The following is a 17,881-nucleotide window of genomic DNA, read 5'->3' as shown; positions in this document are numbered from 1 at the left end:
AGAGCTGAGACATGACTGTGTCTGCATATCCAGGAAGCATGTCAACCTTCATGCGTTTCAGGCTTGTATTTCATGATCCAGCATTGGGTGCTTGGCCTGTATGCGACTTGGTAAGATTCACAGTGGTTGCCTTCATGGTCTGAATAGGCAGTAGCATTTTCCTAAGAGCAGTCACTATTTCTAGTGGCGTTAAATAAAGCAGAATTATATGACGTGAAACGAAGTTAAAAGAAAAATAAGTTTAATATTAAATAAAGTCATTAACTCTGTTGGCTAGATCGTATCTTGATAGCGAATTGCATAGTTAAGTTCTCTTGGTTCAGTGTCGTAAAAGCTGTTTAATTCTTTACCAATGGAGTTGTGCTACCTCCCTTGTATTTACAGGCCTGCATTCTTATCCGAACAAACTCTTCTTTTCAGCAAGTTGGGAAAAGTAAGGGTCAGCTGTGCATCAAATCATTGCATCCAATGTTTGGATACAGGCAGTAACTCACTGTATTTTTGAGTTACATTGCAGAATCTACTAACCTTACTTTCTTCTGTATTGCATTCTTTCCAAGCCTCTGTTAAAAGAACCGATACCTCTTGGGTACCGATGAGCAAACTTTTGGGGCAGCTCCTCACTGATCTCCGCACAATTTGTCTGAGTTCTTTTCTTGAATACTCTGGAAACAAGCAGCGCACAATGTGATTATTCCCAACCATCTGAGAGCAAATCCAATATATATGAGGTGGCGCTGAAACTGTGGCCCCTGGGATTTGCTAATTTGTAAATCTTATTCTAGAGAGTAGGTCAGGTCTAGATATACAGGTAGCATGGACAGATATTCTCCCTGTCAGAATGAGGTGCATCTGCCCCCCTCCCCCCCCCACTTGACGGTGTGCTCTGGATAGGGGGAAGTTTTGTAGGATGTCCCTTTGTCAGTACAATCTTTAACTAATTTTGATGAAGATACCCTACATACATTCCTGTTCTGCAAAAAGCTATTGAACTGTGGTACCAGGAAGCTGCATGTGCAGCACCTATATTGAAACTGATGGCAGAATTCATGCAAACAGGTAAGAATCACGTGGAAATTAGCTAAGTGATGAATATTGCAGTGGTGTGCATTCTGTCTTTCAGGCTTTGTCTTTAGCATTGCTACTTCTGTAGCTTTGGGAACAACATTCACAAACAAAATTCAGTTTTCAGTGTTGTTGTTTTACCATCAGGAACATGCAAGAACCTGCTGCAATTTTATATTAAAAGGTAGTGCAATAGTATGCTTTAACTAGAGATAAATATTGACTTCATAATTAAATATCTGAAAATAGTCTCCTGTCAAGGTTTGCTGCAGGCTGTCGTTGCCTTAAGCCAAGCAGTGTACATATGTGCCTCTAAAACTGCAGCTCCCTGACAGTTGTTTGGTTGTTTTTTTTTTCCTTAGTTCAAAATAGGAAAGAATATTATCCAACACAGCATTATTTATAATCAGCTTGTAAGTAGCTTGTCTCACAACTAAATTCTTCTTCATGGGCTCCCTGAAAAGGCCACAGAACAATTCTAGTAGCTGATGTCAACACTTTACATTGCAGGTGTTAGAATGAAGTTTCTCTTTTACCGCTGGTAACAGAACAATTTATTTTGGGGATGTTACAGATGGAAATATTTAGTGTATTGCCCAAAGGAAAAAATGAATTTGAAATGAGAAATGGATAGTTAGTGTCTCTGTGCTGGTTATCTTTGTGACCAAAGTGATTGGGGTTCTCAGCAGAACAGGGTGTGTTCACATCGCTTTTTATCCAGCCTTGCAAGTCAGTCGTACAGGGAGAAAAGGTGCAATATTTCAAGTTCGAAGAAATACTTGCTGGAATGGAGTGGCAGGAAGGTGGTGCCTGAAATTGGTGAAGCATGATGTGTGCTGGGGGCCTGCATGGCTGCACGGCGTAGAGAGCTGCTGTGTGTGCGGACTGCCTTGCCGTGGCTTCCTCTTTGGTTTGTGTGGGTAAATTATGCCTTTTATCCCAGTTGGGTTGTGGTAAAGGCTGGACAAGTTTAACCTATTCTTACTGACAGTGCCGTGCGCAAGCAGTGCGCTCTAACAGTGCTGCAATTCGTTCCAAGGAGAGACTGTTAAAACATAAACACAGCACTCTAATAATAGCAAACTGAAGCAAAGAGGAACTGGAACAATAAATCTTATGCAAAAAATGACTACTTTCCATATTCATGTTGTTTTTCTGTCTATTGGTATTCAGAAAATCTGCCTTGTTCCCTTTAGAGAACATCATCTGGGATGGAGGTTTTCATGAGTTGTGTAGTGCATTAGTTTTTACAGGTTAGAATGCATTATACAATATACTTTGACATGGTTAAAACGTGTTACAGAGTATCAGATTTTGCATTATGCCACTCAGACATTGAGAAGATGTGCTCTTTTTGTTCTTGCCTCTGTGAGCCATTACCATTTTGAGCATGTGGAATCCACAAATATTTTGCATGCGGCACGTTTTGTTTATTGGTAAATACTCAGACTTACTCCATAATTTGAAGCAATGGGCGCTGCTTCAAGGGGCTCAGAAAACAAAAAGTTGGACTTAGAGCAGTGAAAGATAGCGACTGCTGTCTCTGTGACAGGGGTCTTACAATCCACATACCACCAAAAGCAGACTAACAAATGGGTCAGCCAGGGGTGCTCTGTGTTACATCTCGCAGTGATAGCTCCTTTCCTGCTCAGGACAAACCAGCACTAAAGGTAAGGTTTTTGCTAAAGTTACTCAGAAACTTAAGATCTGTGTTGAAAATCAATTTTTAAGTTCTAAATGGCTCTCACTTAGGCGTAAACTGGAAGTTAAAATTCTGTATCACAGAGAGAATAGACAAATACAGCAGAGACTTTGGCAATAACTCTGCTGCGTTTCCAACTTGGGGACCAAACAGTTTGTGTTGGCTGTGCTAAAGTGTTTGCATCAGGAGAGAGAGCGTGGTTCCATCTTCTTATGGTCTGACTGTTCACAGAATGCATGTGTTGCAATTTACACTCACAGAACTGGCTTTTGATTGCCATGAATTTTATGTGGCAGAATAACCTGTGAGGATTGGCTGATTTTAGGAACAAGCAAGGGTAAAAGTTATCCCAACTAGTTGGACTGTGGCAACTCTGCGTCATTCTTCTGAGCTGTATGCAGGCACAAGGTGCTCACGGGTCACCATGAAGGGAAGTATGTGTTGTCTTGTCACCATTTCTAGTTAAAATTGTTTCCTCTTTTTGTCACCACTGTGTCTTAAGCAACCATATTTAGATAACTAGAATCACGTCATTGGAGTGAAAGCTAGAATTTATTGAGTAAATGTACTGTGTGATCAGCAAATACGTTTTCTCTGTTTTATGGAATGAGTCCTTTGCAGTTTTCTGTTTTGATGACCATCTGAGCACTTTTACTGTTATTTTTTTCAGGTCACGATGTTTAAATTTTGATGGATCATCTCCAAATGGAATTCTTCTCTTCAGAGAAGCTAGCGAAATGATTTGTACATACGGTAGGTATTCATTAAAATTTCCTCTGCAGTGTCATTCTTCGCCTGTCTCGTGCTACAAAAATCCTGTTAGTTCCTATCCCTGGCCACTGCTGAGTTTTAGAGAACAAAGCAGGACTGCCATGTACTACCACCCGTCTCAGCCCTTTGTGGGCTGCAGAGCTTACTGGCAGACCTTTGGAGCTCCTTTCTTTCACAGATGGGGATGCGTTCATGTAGCACTGTTGCTTGTATCACTTCAACAACTCTTTTAGCAGCTGTAAGTGGATTTCAGCAAAGATACGAATACTCGTGAGGTGTTTGATCTCGGCTACTGATTGATAGGTGTGGGTTGATTTTATATATTCAAATTATATTCCAGCAGCTCCAAGACATAATAGGACCATAACAGCTTTACCCTAGAGCACTGTTACAACTGTTCATAATAAGTTGCTTCATTTTACTGTTCCCACTCAGGTATTCAGTTGCAACAGGTCTGTGACACCAACTGTTCATAATAGACTCCAGCTAACTTTGTAGCTTAAAATTTTACTTCCTAAATATTTTGAAAGGAACATTACCAATATTTTTGCAGATTTGTGATCTGTGTACGAGGAAATAGCCATAAATGTCCTGCTACTTTTCAAGAGAGAAAACTGGTACATCAAGTATGCTTTCAATGCATTCGGGCTGCATCTTAGGTCTGGAAATTGTGTTTGTTACGTGGCTGCTTGTAAAAAAAACCCTTTGGGTGTAATCTGCTTTTGAACTGCAGGGTATGGGAATGGTATATGCAGAATGCATTTATGTAGGACAGAAGAAAATTATCCGTCTAACTCTCACTCCTTGCCAAAACATTTCTCTGTTTTCTTTTTCAAAGACGCCACATTCTAAGCTGGCACAAACCTTTTAGCTATATTCTGAGGTACATTTGTGACAATGATCAAAACAAAAAAAAAAAGGTTTTCCTTGTATGGGAAGAAAGAGGTAAACTTTCCGATTTTACTATAAAGTTTCTATTAGCTTTATACGTAGTTTGCATTTAATGACTGGAAATTTTCTTTTGATGATATAAAGAAATGCAAATGTAATCTTGAGCTTCAAGCTCGCTTGTCCTGCAGTACTCGACCCCACTGCCGTTACATTTCCTTTTAATTGCAATCAGCCTTTACCATCATTTCTGCTCTTATTGAAACGATACCTAATGATTGTTCATCCAGTTATCTTAGCAGTGGGCCTCCAGTCTGTGATCCTTGCTTTGTCAGCCACACGGCCCCAGTCTTCTTCATTCTTAACTCAGGTCTACAAAACGTTCTATTAAGAAACCTTCTGCTTTCAAATGCAAAACGTGTGTGTTTGTGTGTATGTGTGTGTGGAATTCATGAAGTTCTCAGTCCTGAAGGATTGGTAGTTCTTGTGCACAGGGACCAGACAGCATCTTTTGGCTCATGCTAGGATTTAATTAGACATTGTATAAGGAAATTTCAGGACAGTGCAGATTTAAGATGTAAATGAAGCAGTGGAGCCACAGCGTGTGCTGAAGGCTGTGTCCAAACACCTGTTGCTCCCTTAGTTAAATGTTGGCTCCTGTGAACAGTCGTGAGGGATGTGTGGGCATCGGTTTGTGTGTTGTAGGAAGAGCTGAAGTGATGGTGTAAGGGCTTTATTCCACAATTCCCTTCCTTGTCCTCCATAACTGTTTTGCAATGGAAAAATGTTGTTTTACTCAGTACAGATTGCGGTAGCAAAAGGAGGAGTGCTCTTAATTTCCTTCAAAATAAAAATCTTAAACCACCTGTCAACTAAACTTGGAGGAAAGATATGGAGATGGGAGAAGGGCCTCTACTCAATGTTTGTGTGCATGTAATTGTATAATATTTTTTTTGTGTTTGGGTTTTAAAATGCATTCAGATTCTCATCAGAGTCAGGGTCACAGCAGTATCTTTCCAACACTTAGAGATATTTAGAGAAATTGTTCACGTTTTCTCTTCTTTGAGTGATTGTCAACACTGATTCCAGGATTAGACTCCCTGCAAAATGAACATGAAAGAGCCCCCAGCGCAGTCAGCTGAAGCAGCCTCTGAAAGCAGTGATTTCCAATAATCCAGCTGGCTCTGTGCTGGCACAGATGGGCAGCACTGGCCTGCCGGCCGCCTCGGCTCAGCTGTGGGCCCTGCAGTAAGCGTCCTGCATTAGCGATATTTCAAACTGCTGCAGTTCTTTCCTGAAGTGGTCATTGGTTTACACTCTGGGAGGTTTTTACTGCCCACTGTATTTCAAGATATACTGTAATTAATCACCTTGGAACGATTGCTGTTAACATTTTTAGCATTTATCGCCAGTTAGCAGTTGATGAGATTTCTGTTCCAGTGGAAAGAATGGACGCAACTCTTTTGGAAATGTGTGGTAAGGGTTCATTAGTGTGGTTAGGTCCCTATAAGAATAACGATACCGAGTGAGTTTTCGTTAATTTGAAATGTCTTTCTGAATACCTTAAAATCTGCGCTGTTTTTAAGGAAAACTTTTGTCTTTAATACTGCATGGCTTTTTTTGAATCGATACTTCTCCTTTAAGCATATGTGGTCTTTGGAGACGTGCTGGGAAAGATGACCATGCAAACCCAGTGACGATGGTGAAGTTCAGCACAGTGTTCTTGAGCAGTACTTGCAATCTGGTTCTGAACAGCGCTGTGAGTCTGCTGTGTCATAAGTGTGAGAAACTTAACATTTTGAACGTGATGGTTGAGATTCTCACCTTCAGCATGATTTTATGGCTAAAGCATTAGGGAACAAATAGAAGACGGACTGCGGATTTCAAGAAATAACATTTGCAAGCATTTGCTCTTTATCTTATCGAGTCAGCCAGCCCTGCTGTATGTGCCTGCAGTTTACAGGGAGCTCCTCAAAGTTGATCAAAAAGACTTTTGAAACTCGGGGTGGATTTCATTATAATCCAAATTGTAATAATTGCCTTTCTAAACTAAGAGAAGCACAGAGTGATGAGGTGAGACAGAGAGGGCAAAACAGAAGTAAGCATTTATTTCCTCATGGTGTCCTTGTGGGCACGTCCTTCCTTTCTTTCAGTCTCGCTCTCAGTTCATCCACTGATGCAGTGGGTTCCCATACAGTGTGCCCAGGCTCCTGTCGTCCTTGAGAAGTTTCTCCTGTCACCTGAAGGCCCAGCTGTGCCTGTCTTGGCAATCCCAGCCTGAACACCAGGCTCGCTACCCCTCACCTCTCCTGCTTGCTCTGCCCTGGATGCTGAGCTCCTCTCACAGAATCAGAGCAGTTTTGGAGAACGCACAGATCCTTTACAAAGACAGCTTGTATTATGTGATGGGAATCAAATTTATATATATATGTTCTTTGTAAACACTGGGCTGTTGTTTCGATGGGAATAACTTTTCTAACCAAAGAGCTGGTAAACTCGTGTGTCACTTTCTGTCCATCTAAAATTCTTGCAAAGCTTGTTAATGTCCATTTATGTACAGCTGGCACCTCCATTTACTGTGTATGTTCTGTAAGATCTGTGCCAGGCTGAAATAAAGGTGGGGAAAAAGTTGGTGCTGTGGTGTTAGGGTGTGCATGAATGGATATGAGATGCTGAAATCTTCTTACATCTCTTGACTAACACATAACGTGTTTTTCCCTTAGACTTGTGTGCACTCATTTCACATTTTTGAGTGAAAAGCAGAAAAAAAGTCCCCAACAACTGTTTTCAAAATACTTTCAGCGTTGGCAGTTGTTGCTGAGCAAAATTTAAAATGTGAAAATTAGCACTTCAGCAAGTGCGTGGCTGTGCTTAGCAGGTCTGGCTTTGTGACTAGGGCTGCTGATTTATCCAGTAATGACATCGTGCTGAGGGCAGTTCTGACTAAGAGGTCTTTACAAATGCTATGCGTTCCAAAGATGTAAACCCTGGCATACGATGCAAAAGGCACTTAGACGGTCAATTATCCTTGTTAGGATCCTGTCCATTATGGCTTGAGACTGAGTGATACAGTGATGTAAAATAAACAGCTGAGAGAAGAAAATTGAAAGGAGATTGAATACTATGGTCCACCTTTCTTCATTGCCAGTATATCTCACTTTTAATTCTGAATGTGCAAGTCTCCTCACTGTGTTCTTGAACTCCCAATTGTATAGGATTTATGTTTCAGCACGTCCTGGAACCATCTATTTTTGTTTTGTGGCTGCTTTACATTTTAGTAAACCTCTTCCCTTTCATTATAGAAGACCGACATAAAAATAATACTTTCAATATGCTGTTTTTATTTATCTACATTCTGTCATGATATACTTTGATGTAAGTTTTTAATTTTGCTTCAGCTTTCAGCTGTTGTAGCAGTTACTGCTCAGGGTCAGCGATGAGGTTAGCCACAGTAGCACAAAACAATTTCCTGTTCTCACAGCCCAGGTAGCATTTGGATGTGGATTAAATTTTACCACATTTTCCAGTAGCCAGACACAATTATTTCTAATGAGCTTTAAATTGCTTCTAGAGCACGTATTTCCAAACTTAGTGTGGTGATCCATTCAGTGCTAGCGACTTCATAAGACAGCACTTCTTCTTCCGAGCTGTGGTTAAGCAGGTATTTCTAATCAGTGGATTTGCTTACAAGTGGCTTGCTCACTGTTCTCAATTGCTGTTCATCTGTTGTCCTCTCTCCTGCAATGCTGCTTCCATAATATATTGTTCTTCATTACTGACTCGGATTTCATCATCGTTTTCTTTTGGCAAATTTATCTTGGCATTATTCATGCTGCTTGTGCCGTTTTGAGAGGTTTTAATGCACGTTTTGTTGTTCTGGAGGCTTTAAAAATTAGTTTTTGAAGTTCTGCTCTCATCTTTACGATTCATGTTTTCCTTTTGTTTTCCATATATGGCCACTTTGCTGTCCTGCCCTGGCATTCTGAACACGTGGAAGGCATACATTCAAAACTCATCTTTATGGGGCAGTAATGAATAATAAGAAATATGAAAGACATATGAAAAGACAAGGAACATTATTTTTCCCTCTATAAATATGGTAAGTTTTCACAACCTCTGTTTAAGCTTACCGAAGTTTGTTGGTTTTTTTTTTCAACTTAATCCAATTGACGCTTTAAAACATTATTTGGTTGCATTATTACCAGTGCTGCTTATTGAACTGAATTCTAGAACATGCCCTGCTTAACGGAAACTCAGCCATAAGGAAATCATCTCTGTATTATAGCTCCTACTGTAAAAGCAATTAAGCGAGAGCATGAAAGAGAAGCTGCCTGTCCTGACATGCTCCCACATCGAGGAGGGTTGAGGGAATGAGCTGTGCAAAGAGCTCTGGAGCATATTGCCTGCGGGATTCTGAGGCACGGCGATGTTATCTTCGGTCAGAGCATCCCGAGATGTTTTGTAGCTGCCTTTGTCTTCCTCCTGTGCATGCACACATATTTTTCCTACAGCTCCTTCTTCCCGAAGTGCTGAGATGCTGACACTGCCGGCCAAACGCAGACACTAGTTTCCTGTATACCAGTGTCACCCAGTATCTTTAAAATTCTTTCTCTGACCCCTGCAGTGATTTTGTATCATCTCTGAGGCTGAAGGAGCTTGTAATACTTTGTGTGTAACATATTGCTGTGGCAAATGCAGGGCAAAAAGTTATATTAAAAATTCTTATTAATTTTGAAACTCGGCCTATTTTTAAGGTTTTGCATTATTCTGTTTCTCCCACGTTAAGGATTTGGCCTAAGCTGTCTTTTTATTTGACTTTTTAATCCTCAGCAGTAACTCTGAAAGTTTGCTGATTGGTTTCTGCAGTTTCCATTCTGACAGGAGCTGTGAATTTCAAATACCATCTAAAAATTCTTTACATCGAAGGTCATTTTTATGGTGACTTAATTTCCTTAAATCATTTCTTATAACAATCGTTTATGAAATTGCATTTCAGTGTTCTGCTGTGAGGATTATAAATGTCAACGTACCCTCAGTAGCTGTTCTGGACCTGATCCCAAGTCCTTCAGTAAATTCCTCTACGTTCAGTAGTATCCATGGTGCGTGAAAATACTCCCCTGAAGCTCCAGCTAAATGCTACATGTAGAACATTCTTCTTTTTCATCTGGTCAGGCGTAGCACCGTACTTGATATTTTTTTTCAATAACTAATGCTAAAACACCAGTCTGTTGCAGCACAGTATCTATTGACTTGTAGGCTGATGGCTGGGGGCACTGGTAACAGGGACCACAAGGTCTCTCACCTCTGCTGCTAATTTGAAATGAGCTGTTCCTACTCTTAGGCCCTTTTAAAATGAGTCCATGAACGCAGAACAGTTCTCTGTGGACTCCGTTCACTTGCAAAAAACAGCTTTTAATCTTGCACTAGTCACTAATTCTTCTCAGTGTTTTCATTAGAAAGGATGGGCACTGAATTCCTCCCTGCCAGAGCTGCCTGGGGTGAGGCTGGGTTGGTGCCCTTCTAGATGGAATGTGTTGTGCTGATAAATGGATTTAAGGCTATAATCATCCAGTGAATTTTTTTTGCTTGTTTTTTTTTATGAAGTAATAAAAATGCTAGAAGACCAGCCCTGGAGTAACTCCTATAATTCATGCTCCCGAGCTAAGGGATTCCTAGGTTTTTTTTTCAACTTCCTTCCTCATCGTTCCATTTTTCCATCAACTTCCAATTAATTTCTATATACAGTACATAGGTGCCTCCTTGACATCTCTTTCCATCTATTGTTGCATATTACATTGAGTTCTTGAAGGAGCTAGGATTTCATGGTGCCATGGATTGATCAGCTATGGATCAAGTGCTGTTTCCTTGGATTGAGAACTTTGTCTTTTTCTGAAGTTTGGTATCTATTGGTGTTATTAAACGTTTTCAGTAGCAAACTTAGTAGTGGACAAAACCAGACAAGGTGTCCTACAGCACACTTACCTTTCTGACACGTTTTTGTCATAGCAGTTGTTCACTGGTTTACATAGTTGCTTCCAAACATGGTGTGTGCCTTTCCTCTTCATCTCATGTGCTGACTGGTTGGTTGGTCAACTATTGCAGAATTGGAACTTCCTTAAACTTCTCATTAACTGGACCTGGTCATGTCACAAAGAGGGATAATAATAATAATAATGATCTGACTGAGATGTCTTAAATGGGCACCTGTAGGACCTTTATTTTAATTGCATTCCTGATTATATGTAAATAAAAAGTATTGCAGTAAACATATCCAAGTGCAGTAGAAGACATTCTTTATATTTTACTGTGTAACTTTTTGAAGAGGAGCTTTTTGAAGCAGGTCATTCATAGTAGAATGGATCTGACACCATCTCAAATGAATTTCTATCCAGTAGCAGTCATTGGAATTCAGCCTCTTCCCCACTTGCATTATGTTCATGTCTGTAGCCTTCAAGTGCTTATATGGTCATTTTCAGTATCGAAAGCATTTTCATCGTAAGTATTAGTTGTTATTAATTCTAATTCTAAGTGACCGTCTTTCCAAGCTGATTTCCAAGTTGATTCTTCTCTTCCCTTCCATAACTCCAGTGATGCCATTCCTACTCTTCCAAATCCTGGCTACTACTTCAAAGTAATCCCTGATTGTACTCCCAGTCCTTTAAGTCTGCTCTTCTGTTAGAACCTTATGGATAAAGTGCTTTGTACTTGCTAGAGTGGTAAAGAACATTAATGTTTTAAACGGTATCGTGTGCCTTTGTCCCTGTTTGCATGAACACCTCCAAGGAGTGATACTTCAGTGTGTATTTTGCCAATTTTGTGATGTAAATTTCTGATTTGCAATGATCAATAACGTTAAGAAAAAAATGAAGGTGAAAATTAGCATGGGTAGGAAGGACAGTTGTGGAGAGATTGTTTAATAACAAGCCTAATAACACTTTATTTGTATTAAACAATGGTGGGCGACCTGAGATGGATGATTGTGATGCAAGTTTTTCAGCAGTATGTTTGAATTGCCCATTACAGAAGGAAAACGGGCTCCCACAAATACCTCTCTCAGATGTGTTTGGAACTGTGAGCAGTAATGGTCCAGGTCACCGCTGCTCCGTGTGCCAAGGTGCCAGAATCGCCATGACAGCTTGGTTAGATAGCAGGCAAATGAAGCACCTGATCTGCAGACCTTCATGCTTTTATTTGTAGGAAGTCTTTTAAAAATACCTGAGTTTGTGTTATTTTCATCTGGTTAGAATTAAAAAGAATGAACTCTTGTTGAGTACTAACAGAGTGAAGGCCAGGTTAGCTTCTGCACCTGCCAGGCTTGCCACGGTCAGCGCCTGGTGAGCCTGCTTCATGGTAGAGATGAAGCTCTCAATCTCAGCTTTGTTCATCCAACTGTTTTAGCTCCATTTCATTAATTACTTTTTTCTAATGCACTTTTCTCATGAAGACAAACTAAAACTGGGATGCTGTGAAAATAAGATGATGTTATGACAAGAGCCTTTAAAAAACTTGGTGATAAAGGCCTGTGAATAATCAGATTTGTTCAGGGCATTGCAGTGGGATCTGCTGTGCAGCTGCACGGTGGATCCAAAAGCCACTATTGCCTGGTAGTGGCAACTGCAAATATTTACAGTAAGCTGTTATTTTTACATTTTAAACATGGATTTTAATTAAAAAGTCATTCCCATCTGTGACTGGTAAAATAGAGGCTTTTGTAATGGACATATTTGTTTTCTGAGGGATATATTTAGTGTGTGTATACATCAGCAGCCATCCCAAGAGACCATCATGGTAATGGATCAAAACCAGGCTTTGCTGCAGCGTGAGCAACTATAAAACCGTGTGTTGCAGCTCTGTTGAGATGATGAGTTCACGCTGATAGACTCAGCCACGGTCTGGGCGTAAATCAATGGCAGGAATTCCACTGCGTATATTTCAATTTTTGCATATTAATTCCCTGGTGACTTTTAAGTTCTAGTCATGCTTACTGAACAATTCTTTTACTGTAAATGCAGAAACAATTTTTCCTTCCGAATAGTAATGAAAATAAAGACAAAATATGGGCTTAGATAGTGCCATCAAAATACTGCGGATTTGCAGCTGCTTACAGAAGTTTCTTTCTTTCTTTTTATGAAAACAGGTGATCAGATCCTCTCTCTTGGGACTTTGTCAGAAGATCAGGTTTATCCACTGAAACTCAGGGCGTTTCCATCTGTTACTCTGCACTCAAATCTGCCTGATGTGGAAATTATATCCGCTTTGGCTTCCTGGAATCGTATGGGGACGAGCACTTGGACAGCGTACTTCAGGCCTTTGTCAGAACGCTGCTTTCAGCATCCCACAGTGACTTGCTAGTAAGCAATTGCTCGTCTTGGGAGTCTTCTCTTGAAACATGAAATAACACCACCACAGGCTTTATATTGTTATGATGAGACAGAAGGGTCTAGAACAGCTCGCATGCATTTTCCAGTTTGATTACTTGGACTGATTTACATTGAGACATCTAAAATACAGGGGTGATAAAACTGCCATGTGAAAGGGAAGCTTTACCAGGATTTCCTTTAAGCTTTTGTGAGGAGAAAAATTTTTTTTTAAAGTTGAATTTTGTTCTTTTCCATGTTTTGTTCAGAACTGTCATTTTCTTGCTGGAAGAGACAAATTCTGGACAGCTAGAGATGGTTAATACCCAGATTTGTGCCTATCACAAGAAGGAAATCCTTACAACTGGAAAAGCTTCTCTCAGTGAAGACCTGTTTATTGGTTGTATCGTGAAGTGCAGGCATTTTGCACGTTCCTAGCCATGCAGAAATACATGTCCTCAACACAGGTCCTTAAGAGTAAGCTTGCTCACTGTGCCAAACAAACAGGCAGGTGCTTTTGCCTGTGCAGGAACTTACTTAAGCACAGAGAATACATCTCTGAGAGAACTTGGGGGAAATCTGTGATAAATCCCAGTGAGATTTCCTGCAGAAGGTGAGATACAAGCACCAGGCCTGTCCAGCTGACATGCTGAACAGCCTGTTACACTGCTTTTACTGGACTGAAGGCTACGTCGAATGTCAAAGAAGGGCAATACTGTCCAGAGGTGGTTTTAAATTAGTAGTTTATATCCTGTGGTAAATTGGAAAAGTTGCAATTTACCAAGGACACGAAGATATTTTCTCTATGTAAATGTTCTGATTTAATGGCTAAATTACAATTTAACACATCATAAAAATGTGATTTTCTGTGATCTGCTAACGTCATTAATATCAGTTAATGCAGATGTCCATATTTATTACTAACATATACTTCTTTCATTTTCAGCAATATCAAAAGCTAAGCCAGTCTTATTACCCACTTTTGGAATGTCTGACCCAAGATCATATGGATTTCATTACCAGCTTAGAGCCTCATGTCCTGATCTGTATCCTCACCTCTGTGTCTGGAGGACTTACTGCTCGAGGTAAGACTTGTTCACACACTTCTGAAGAAGAAATTCTAGGAGTTGAATGACAGTTGTTAGCTGTGGTTAAGGTTTATTTGCACTTTCCAAAGTAAATGGAGAGATTCCCAAAGTAGCTCATACCTTATAGCACATTCTTTGTATCTTAAACAGGACGGCAAACGTCAGTGAAGGTTTTGAACATTTTAAGAATGTGTCTGTTTTGGTTAACACAGATTATTTTGAACATCTTATTCATATTTTGAATAATTTATTATTAACAGAGTTATTTTGAACATCTAACCTGTCGGTTACTATAGTGGTATTTTTAAGTTATCCTTTCTTAAAAACTGGAATGGCTAAAATTATTAAGGTGCCTCTGGTGGGACTGTATTGAAAATTCATGCATTTGTTACTCAGAAGTAAAATATATTTGTCAGTACGTGTACAGGAATCTGCTAGGGTTTGTTTTTATTTGCTCAACATAGCTGTTGTATAAAAAAATGCTTATTCTGCACTGCTGTGATATGATTGGGGGAGTTTAAAGATATCTTTGTAAGTGGAAAAAAGAAATAAGATTTTTAATTATTCAGTACTTCTTGGATGTGCTTTAGAGTAGAATCAGAGTAACAGGAGCATACTTGGAGTAACAGTAAAAATGCAGCAGTCTGATTGCAGTTAATTTTATTCTCTTGCACAATTTATTCCGTGTTCTTTAACCAGATGACGATCTGAATTTTTGGGGTTCTGGGGGGTTTTCTTTTTTGGTAGCTTAAATTCATTTGGAATACAGAAGAGAAGACTGGGCATTTGGGAGAAGAAAAAATACGTAGTTGCATCCTGATGAGCTGAGAATGCCATGCATTTGTATGGTGTTTGACTGAGAAACTCTTTAAAACCCTACAGTAGTATGTATTGATTAGGGTGGTTATTAAGGGAAAAAATAGAAACGTGTAACATTAGTGTGTATGGATGTTGTTGCTCCATAATAGCTAGCGTTTCTCATTACTGCCAAGTGTCAGTCAAGCCCCACAGGAATGCATGAATGCACTGAGGCTCACAAAGCATTTGCTATGTTAAACACATTCAGCAGTTTTTGCTGCAAGAGGGAAACCACTCTTCGCAAGAAAATGGGTAGTGAATAGCTAAGCAACAGCAGTAAAGTAGTATTCAGGTCACTTTATTATATAATGCTGAAATCCATCTTCTCCCAGATATTTTGAGTGCTTTGTCACCTGTAATGATGGTACAGCAGTTTATGCCTATAGGCTGGTTCTGCTGCGAGGCTGCCTGTTGATTGTGTGCAAATGGATGTGTTGTACTCAGTGTTTGTTTGACAGACAACTGCCAGTTTAGCCGTGTTCCTCATCCCCGCTATTATTCCACACCACATCTCTTCCATTTGAGATATTGGATATATTCATTTTAATAATTCACTACCATACCAGGTTTACTTTAACTGTCTCTTTGAAATCCAATTTGAATTCATGTAAAAGAGAAGAACACTTAAAAGCTATATAAGCTTCAGCCTTCATGTGCTCCGTTTACTTTCCCCTCTCAAAAGTGTTGATCTCCCTCTCGAGGCAGACAGGAGGAGTAAGAGAAGTGTCTGTTTTCAGTGGTGGTTGTAAAGTTTTGTGCTTTAGGTATCCGGGAGTTGAATCATGAGGAATGACTTTTAGGAATGCTTTCTTTTCTGAAAAAAGTATCAACAAAAAATTTAACTCACCTTTTGTAAACCGTACATTGCTTAGCCAGGGTGTTCATTTCACCTTGAAGCACCTAAAATAAACACAGATTGCAAGACTGAAAGTATTTAGGCTTGTGGGGTTTTTTAAACTCCACTGAAGCTCCAAGCAGCCCATCAGAAGCTGTTGTTCTTTGCTTTCTTTCTTTTTTCTTTCTTCACTCTGATTCCTTCGGAGTCATTTTTCATCTTTGACGTGTGCCAGGTCTGCCTGTCAGTCAGAGCCAGCTGTTTGCATTTTGCCTACAGAGGATGTGGAGCCTCTGTCCTTGAAGATATTCCCAGATATCTGGAGCAACCTGTCTGATTTTGGCCCTGTTTTGAGTAGGAGCTTGGACTGCAGGGCTGGTCCTGCTTGGTTCCTGCCACCACCTTTAGAATCCCACCATATTTTTCCTGGACTTTCCACTCGTGTTCTCTGGTTTTCTAAAACAGTTCATTATTCTACCGAAATGCCTATGCAGCCCTTCATCTCTGTGAGCGTTTCTTACGCGTTAGAAGTAATTATCACTTACCATAATTGGTCAGCTAGAAAACGCTTCTTGTTTTACTTGTTGTGTTGGTTTGATGAAGGGATTATTTTTCCTCGGTATCATGCTTCTTAACACTGAGTGTTTCAAAAATTGGTGCTGATGTGGACCATTCCATTCCTCATTTATGTTCCAGAAGTTTTACTTGAGTACTGCGTGATTTTCCCACACTCCACAGTGCCACGTCCAGGTGGACTCTCTTTGGTGAGTTTGCAGCATTTTGGTATCATCTCGGAGTTTGTTACCTCTGCACTTTCTTAAGATTCATTCTTCTATCTTTTATCCCTTCTAAAATCTTGGTGTTTGGAGCATTTCCACTTGTCAGTATAGTGAAATACAAATTTATTTCTTAGGTGTTAGTTGATTACATGCATCCGTCCTGCCCTTAGCAAATAGGCAAGTAAGTCTATCCAGGTATTGCCTCTTACATCAGAGGCATAAGAACATTGTCAGAATAGTAGGGCTCAGGGCTGTAAATCATCAGGGAGGTCATTGTATTCTAAGCTGATTAGAACGTATAAGTCATCTTCAGAAATGTTTATAAAAACAAAATAGCTGGCTTTTTGTTTTAAAAATCAAATACTGGGAGATTTCCTCCATTTGACAGCAGAAAAAAAACCATATCTGCCTTTTTCTCTATTCCCTTTACATGTGTGAAAGCTTTGAGATTCTCACTGTTGTCAACTGTAGGATAAACATTCTCCAAATCCTTATTTCTGAGGAGTGCTCATTTTGTTTCTGAGTAAATACCTTGCTCGATTCCACACTTCATAAATACTGTGAAGGAATATGTATTCCTTTGGAGGGCCCTAGCAGTAAATCAGCTGTAATGGAAGCCCTCATCTAAGCTTTTATTGCAAGGATAAACACTCCAATAGTTCTCTTCTAAAGTGTTTACCTGGCTTTTTCACAGCTGACTCAGTGGATCAGAGCCTTTTAATGTAGTCCTCCTGGCATACTGTCACTAATCTCTGCAAAGCTTTTCTAATTCTTGTATGATTAATAGTGTAGTGTGCTATTCATTGAGGAAAAAAGCAAAACATTTTTTCTGTCTTGCTGCCTAATTTAGATGTTAAATTGCTAAATCCATTTACTTTCTAGGTTTAGTCTCAAAGGCAAATAATGCCAGTATTGAACTGCAAGCAATTGATGGACGGGGAAGATATCACTTAACTCCCTTTCCTTACCTTTATGTGAAAAACGAAACAAAATCTTCTAATTTGCAGAGATTCAGTAATGTCATTAAGCTGTAAAGAACTAATTCCCCTTCAGCATGCTCTGGTCATATTGTTTACACCAAAAGTTGCTTGGTTTCTTTGTTTGCTTTTTCTTAAATAACTCATTCTAACATACAAACTCTATTTCCACTTACTTGAGCTAATGGATAATTGGAATTGCACGCATAATGCAAAAACATGGATGTAATTAAAGGAAAAAAATGCATGTGAATTCAGCATTGATAATGTCAAATAAATACATGCTGGCAAGGAGAAACTAAAGGAGCCAGGTTAACATGATGGTGACCAACACCAGAATTGTCATCCCTGTCTCCTCACCAGCACCAGCACCTATCAGCAAACTGGCTCTCACTTGGTTTTGCCTACCAGGGCTGCTGAAATGCTGCTGGACCCCAGCTGCACACGTGGGACTGGTTCTGGCTGTAGCCACATGCTGTAACCACGGCCTGCTTGCTTCCCAGTCCAAATGATCAGTTCACAGACAGTAGAGCTGAGTTGACCAGAAATGAGAAATGTGGT

The 17,881-nt window shown here is 39.8% G+C and overlaps 1 protein-coding gene across 1 annotated transcript in view; it reads left to right on the top strand.

Annotated features, from left to right (window-relative positions):
- Nucleotides 1-17,881, top strand: part of RANBP17 (RAN binding protein 17) — a gene marked incomplete at both ends in the record, with an annotated part of 146,294 nt that overhangs the window by 104,713 nt on the left and 23,700 nt on the right. Inside the window, 7 exon segments of the mRNA XM_079542626.1 lie at nucleotides 953-1,050; nucleotides 1,053-1,059; nucleotides 3,438-3,520; nucleotides 12,564-12,620; nucleotides 12,623-12,660; nucleotides 12,664-12,777; nucleotides 13,730-13,868. Of these exon segments, the coding sequence (XP_079398752.1) occupies nucleotides 953-1,050; nucleotides 1,053-1,059; nucleotides 3,438-3,520; nucleotides 12,564-12,620; nucleotides 12,623-12,660; nucleotides 12,664-12,777; nucleotides 13,730-13,868 (536 nt within the window).

The sequence above is a fragment of the Tetrao urogallus genome (assembly GCF_951394365.1).
Source record: "Tetrao urogallus genome assembly, chromosome: 14".
NCBI classification, from domain to species: Eukaryota; Metazoa; Chordata; class Aves; order Galliformes; family Phasianidae; genus Tetrao; species Tetrao urogallus.
This window is presented reverse-complemented; position numbering and strand designations above follow the sequence as displayed.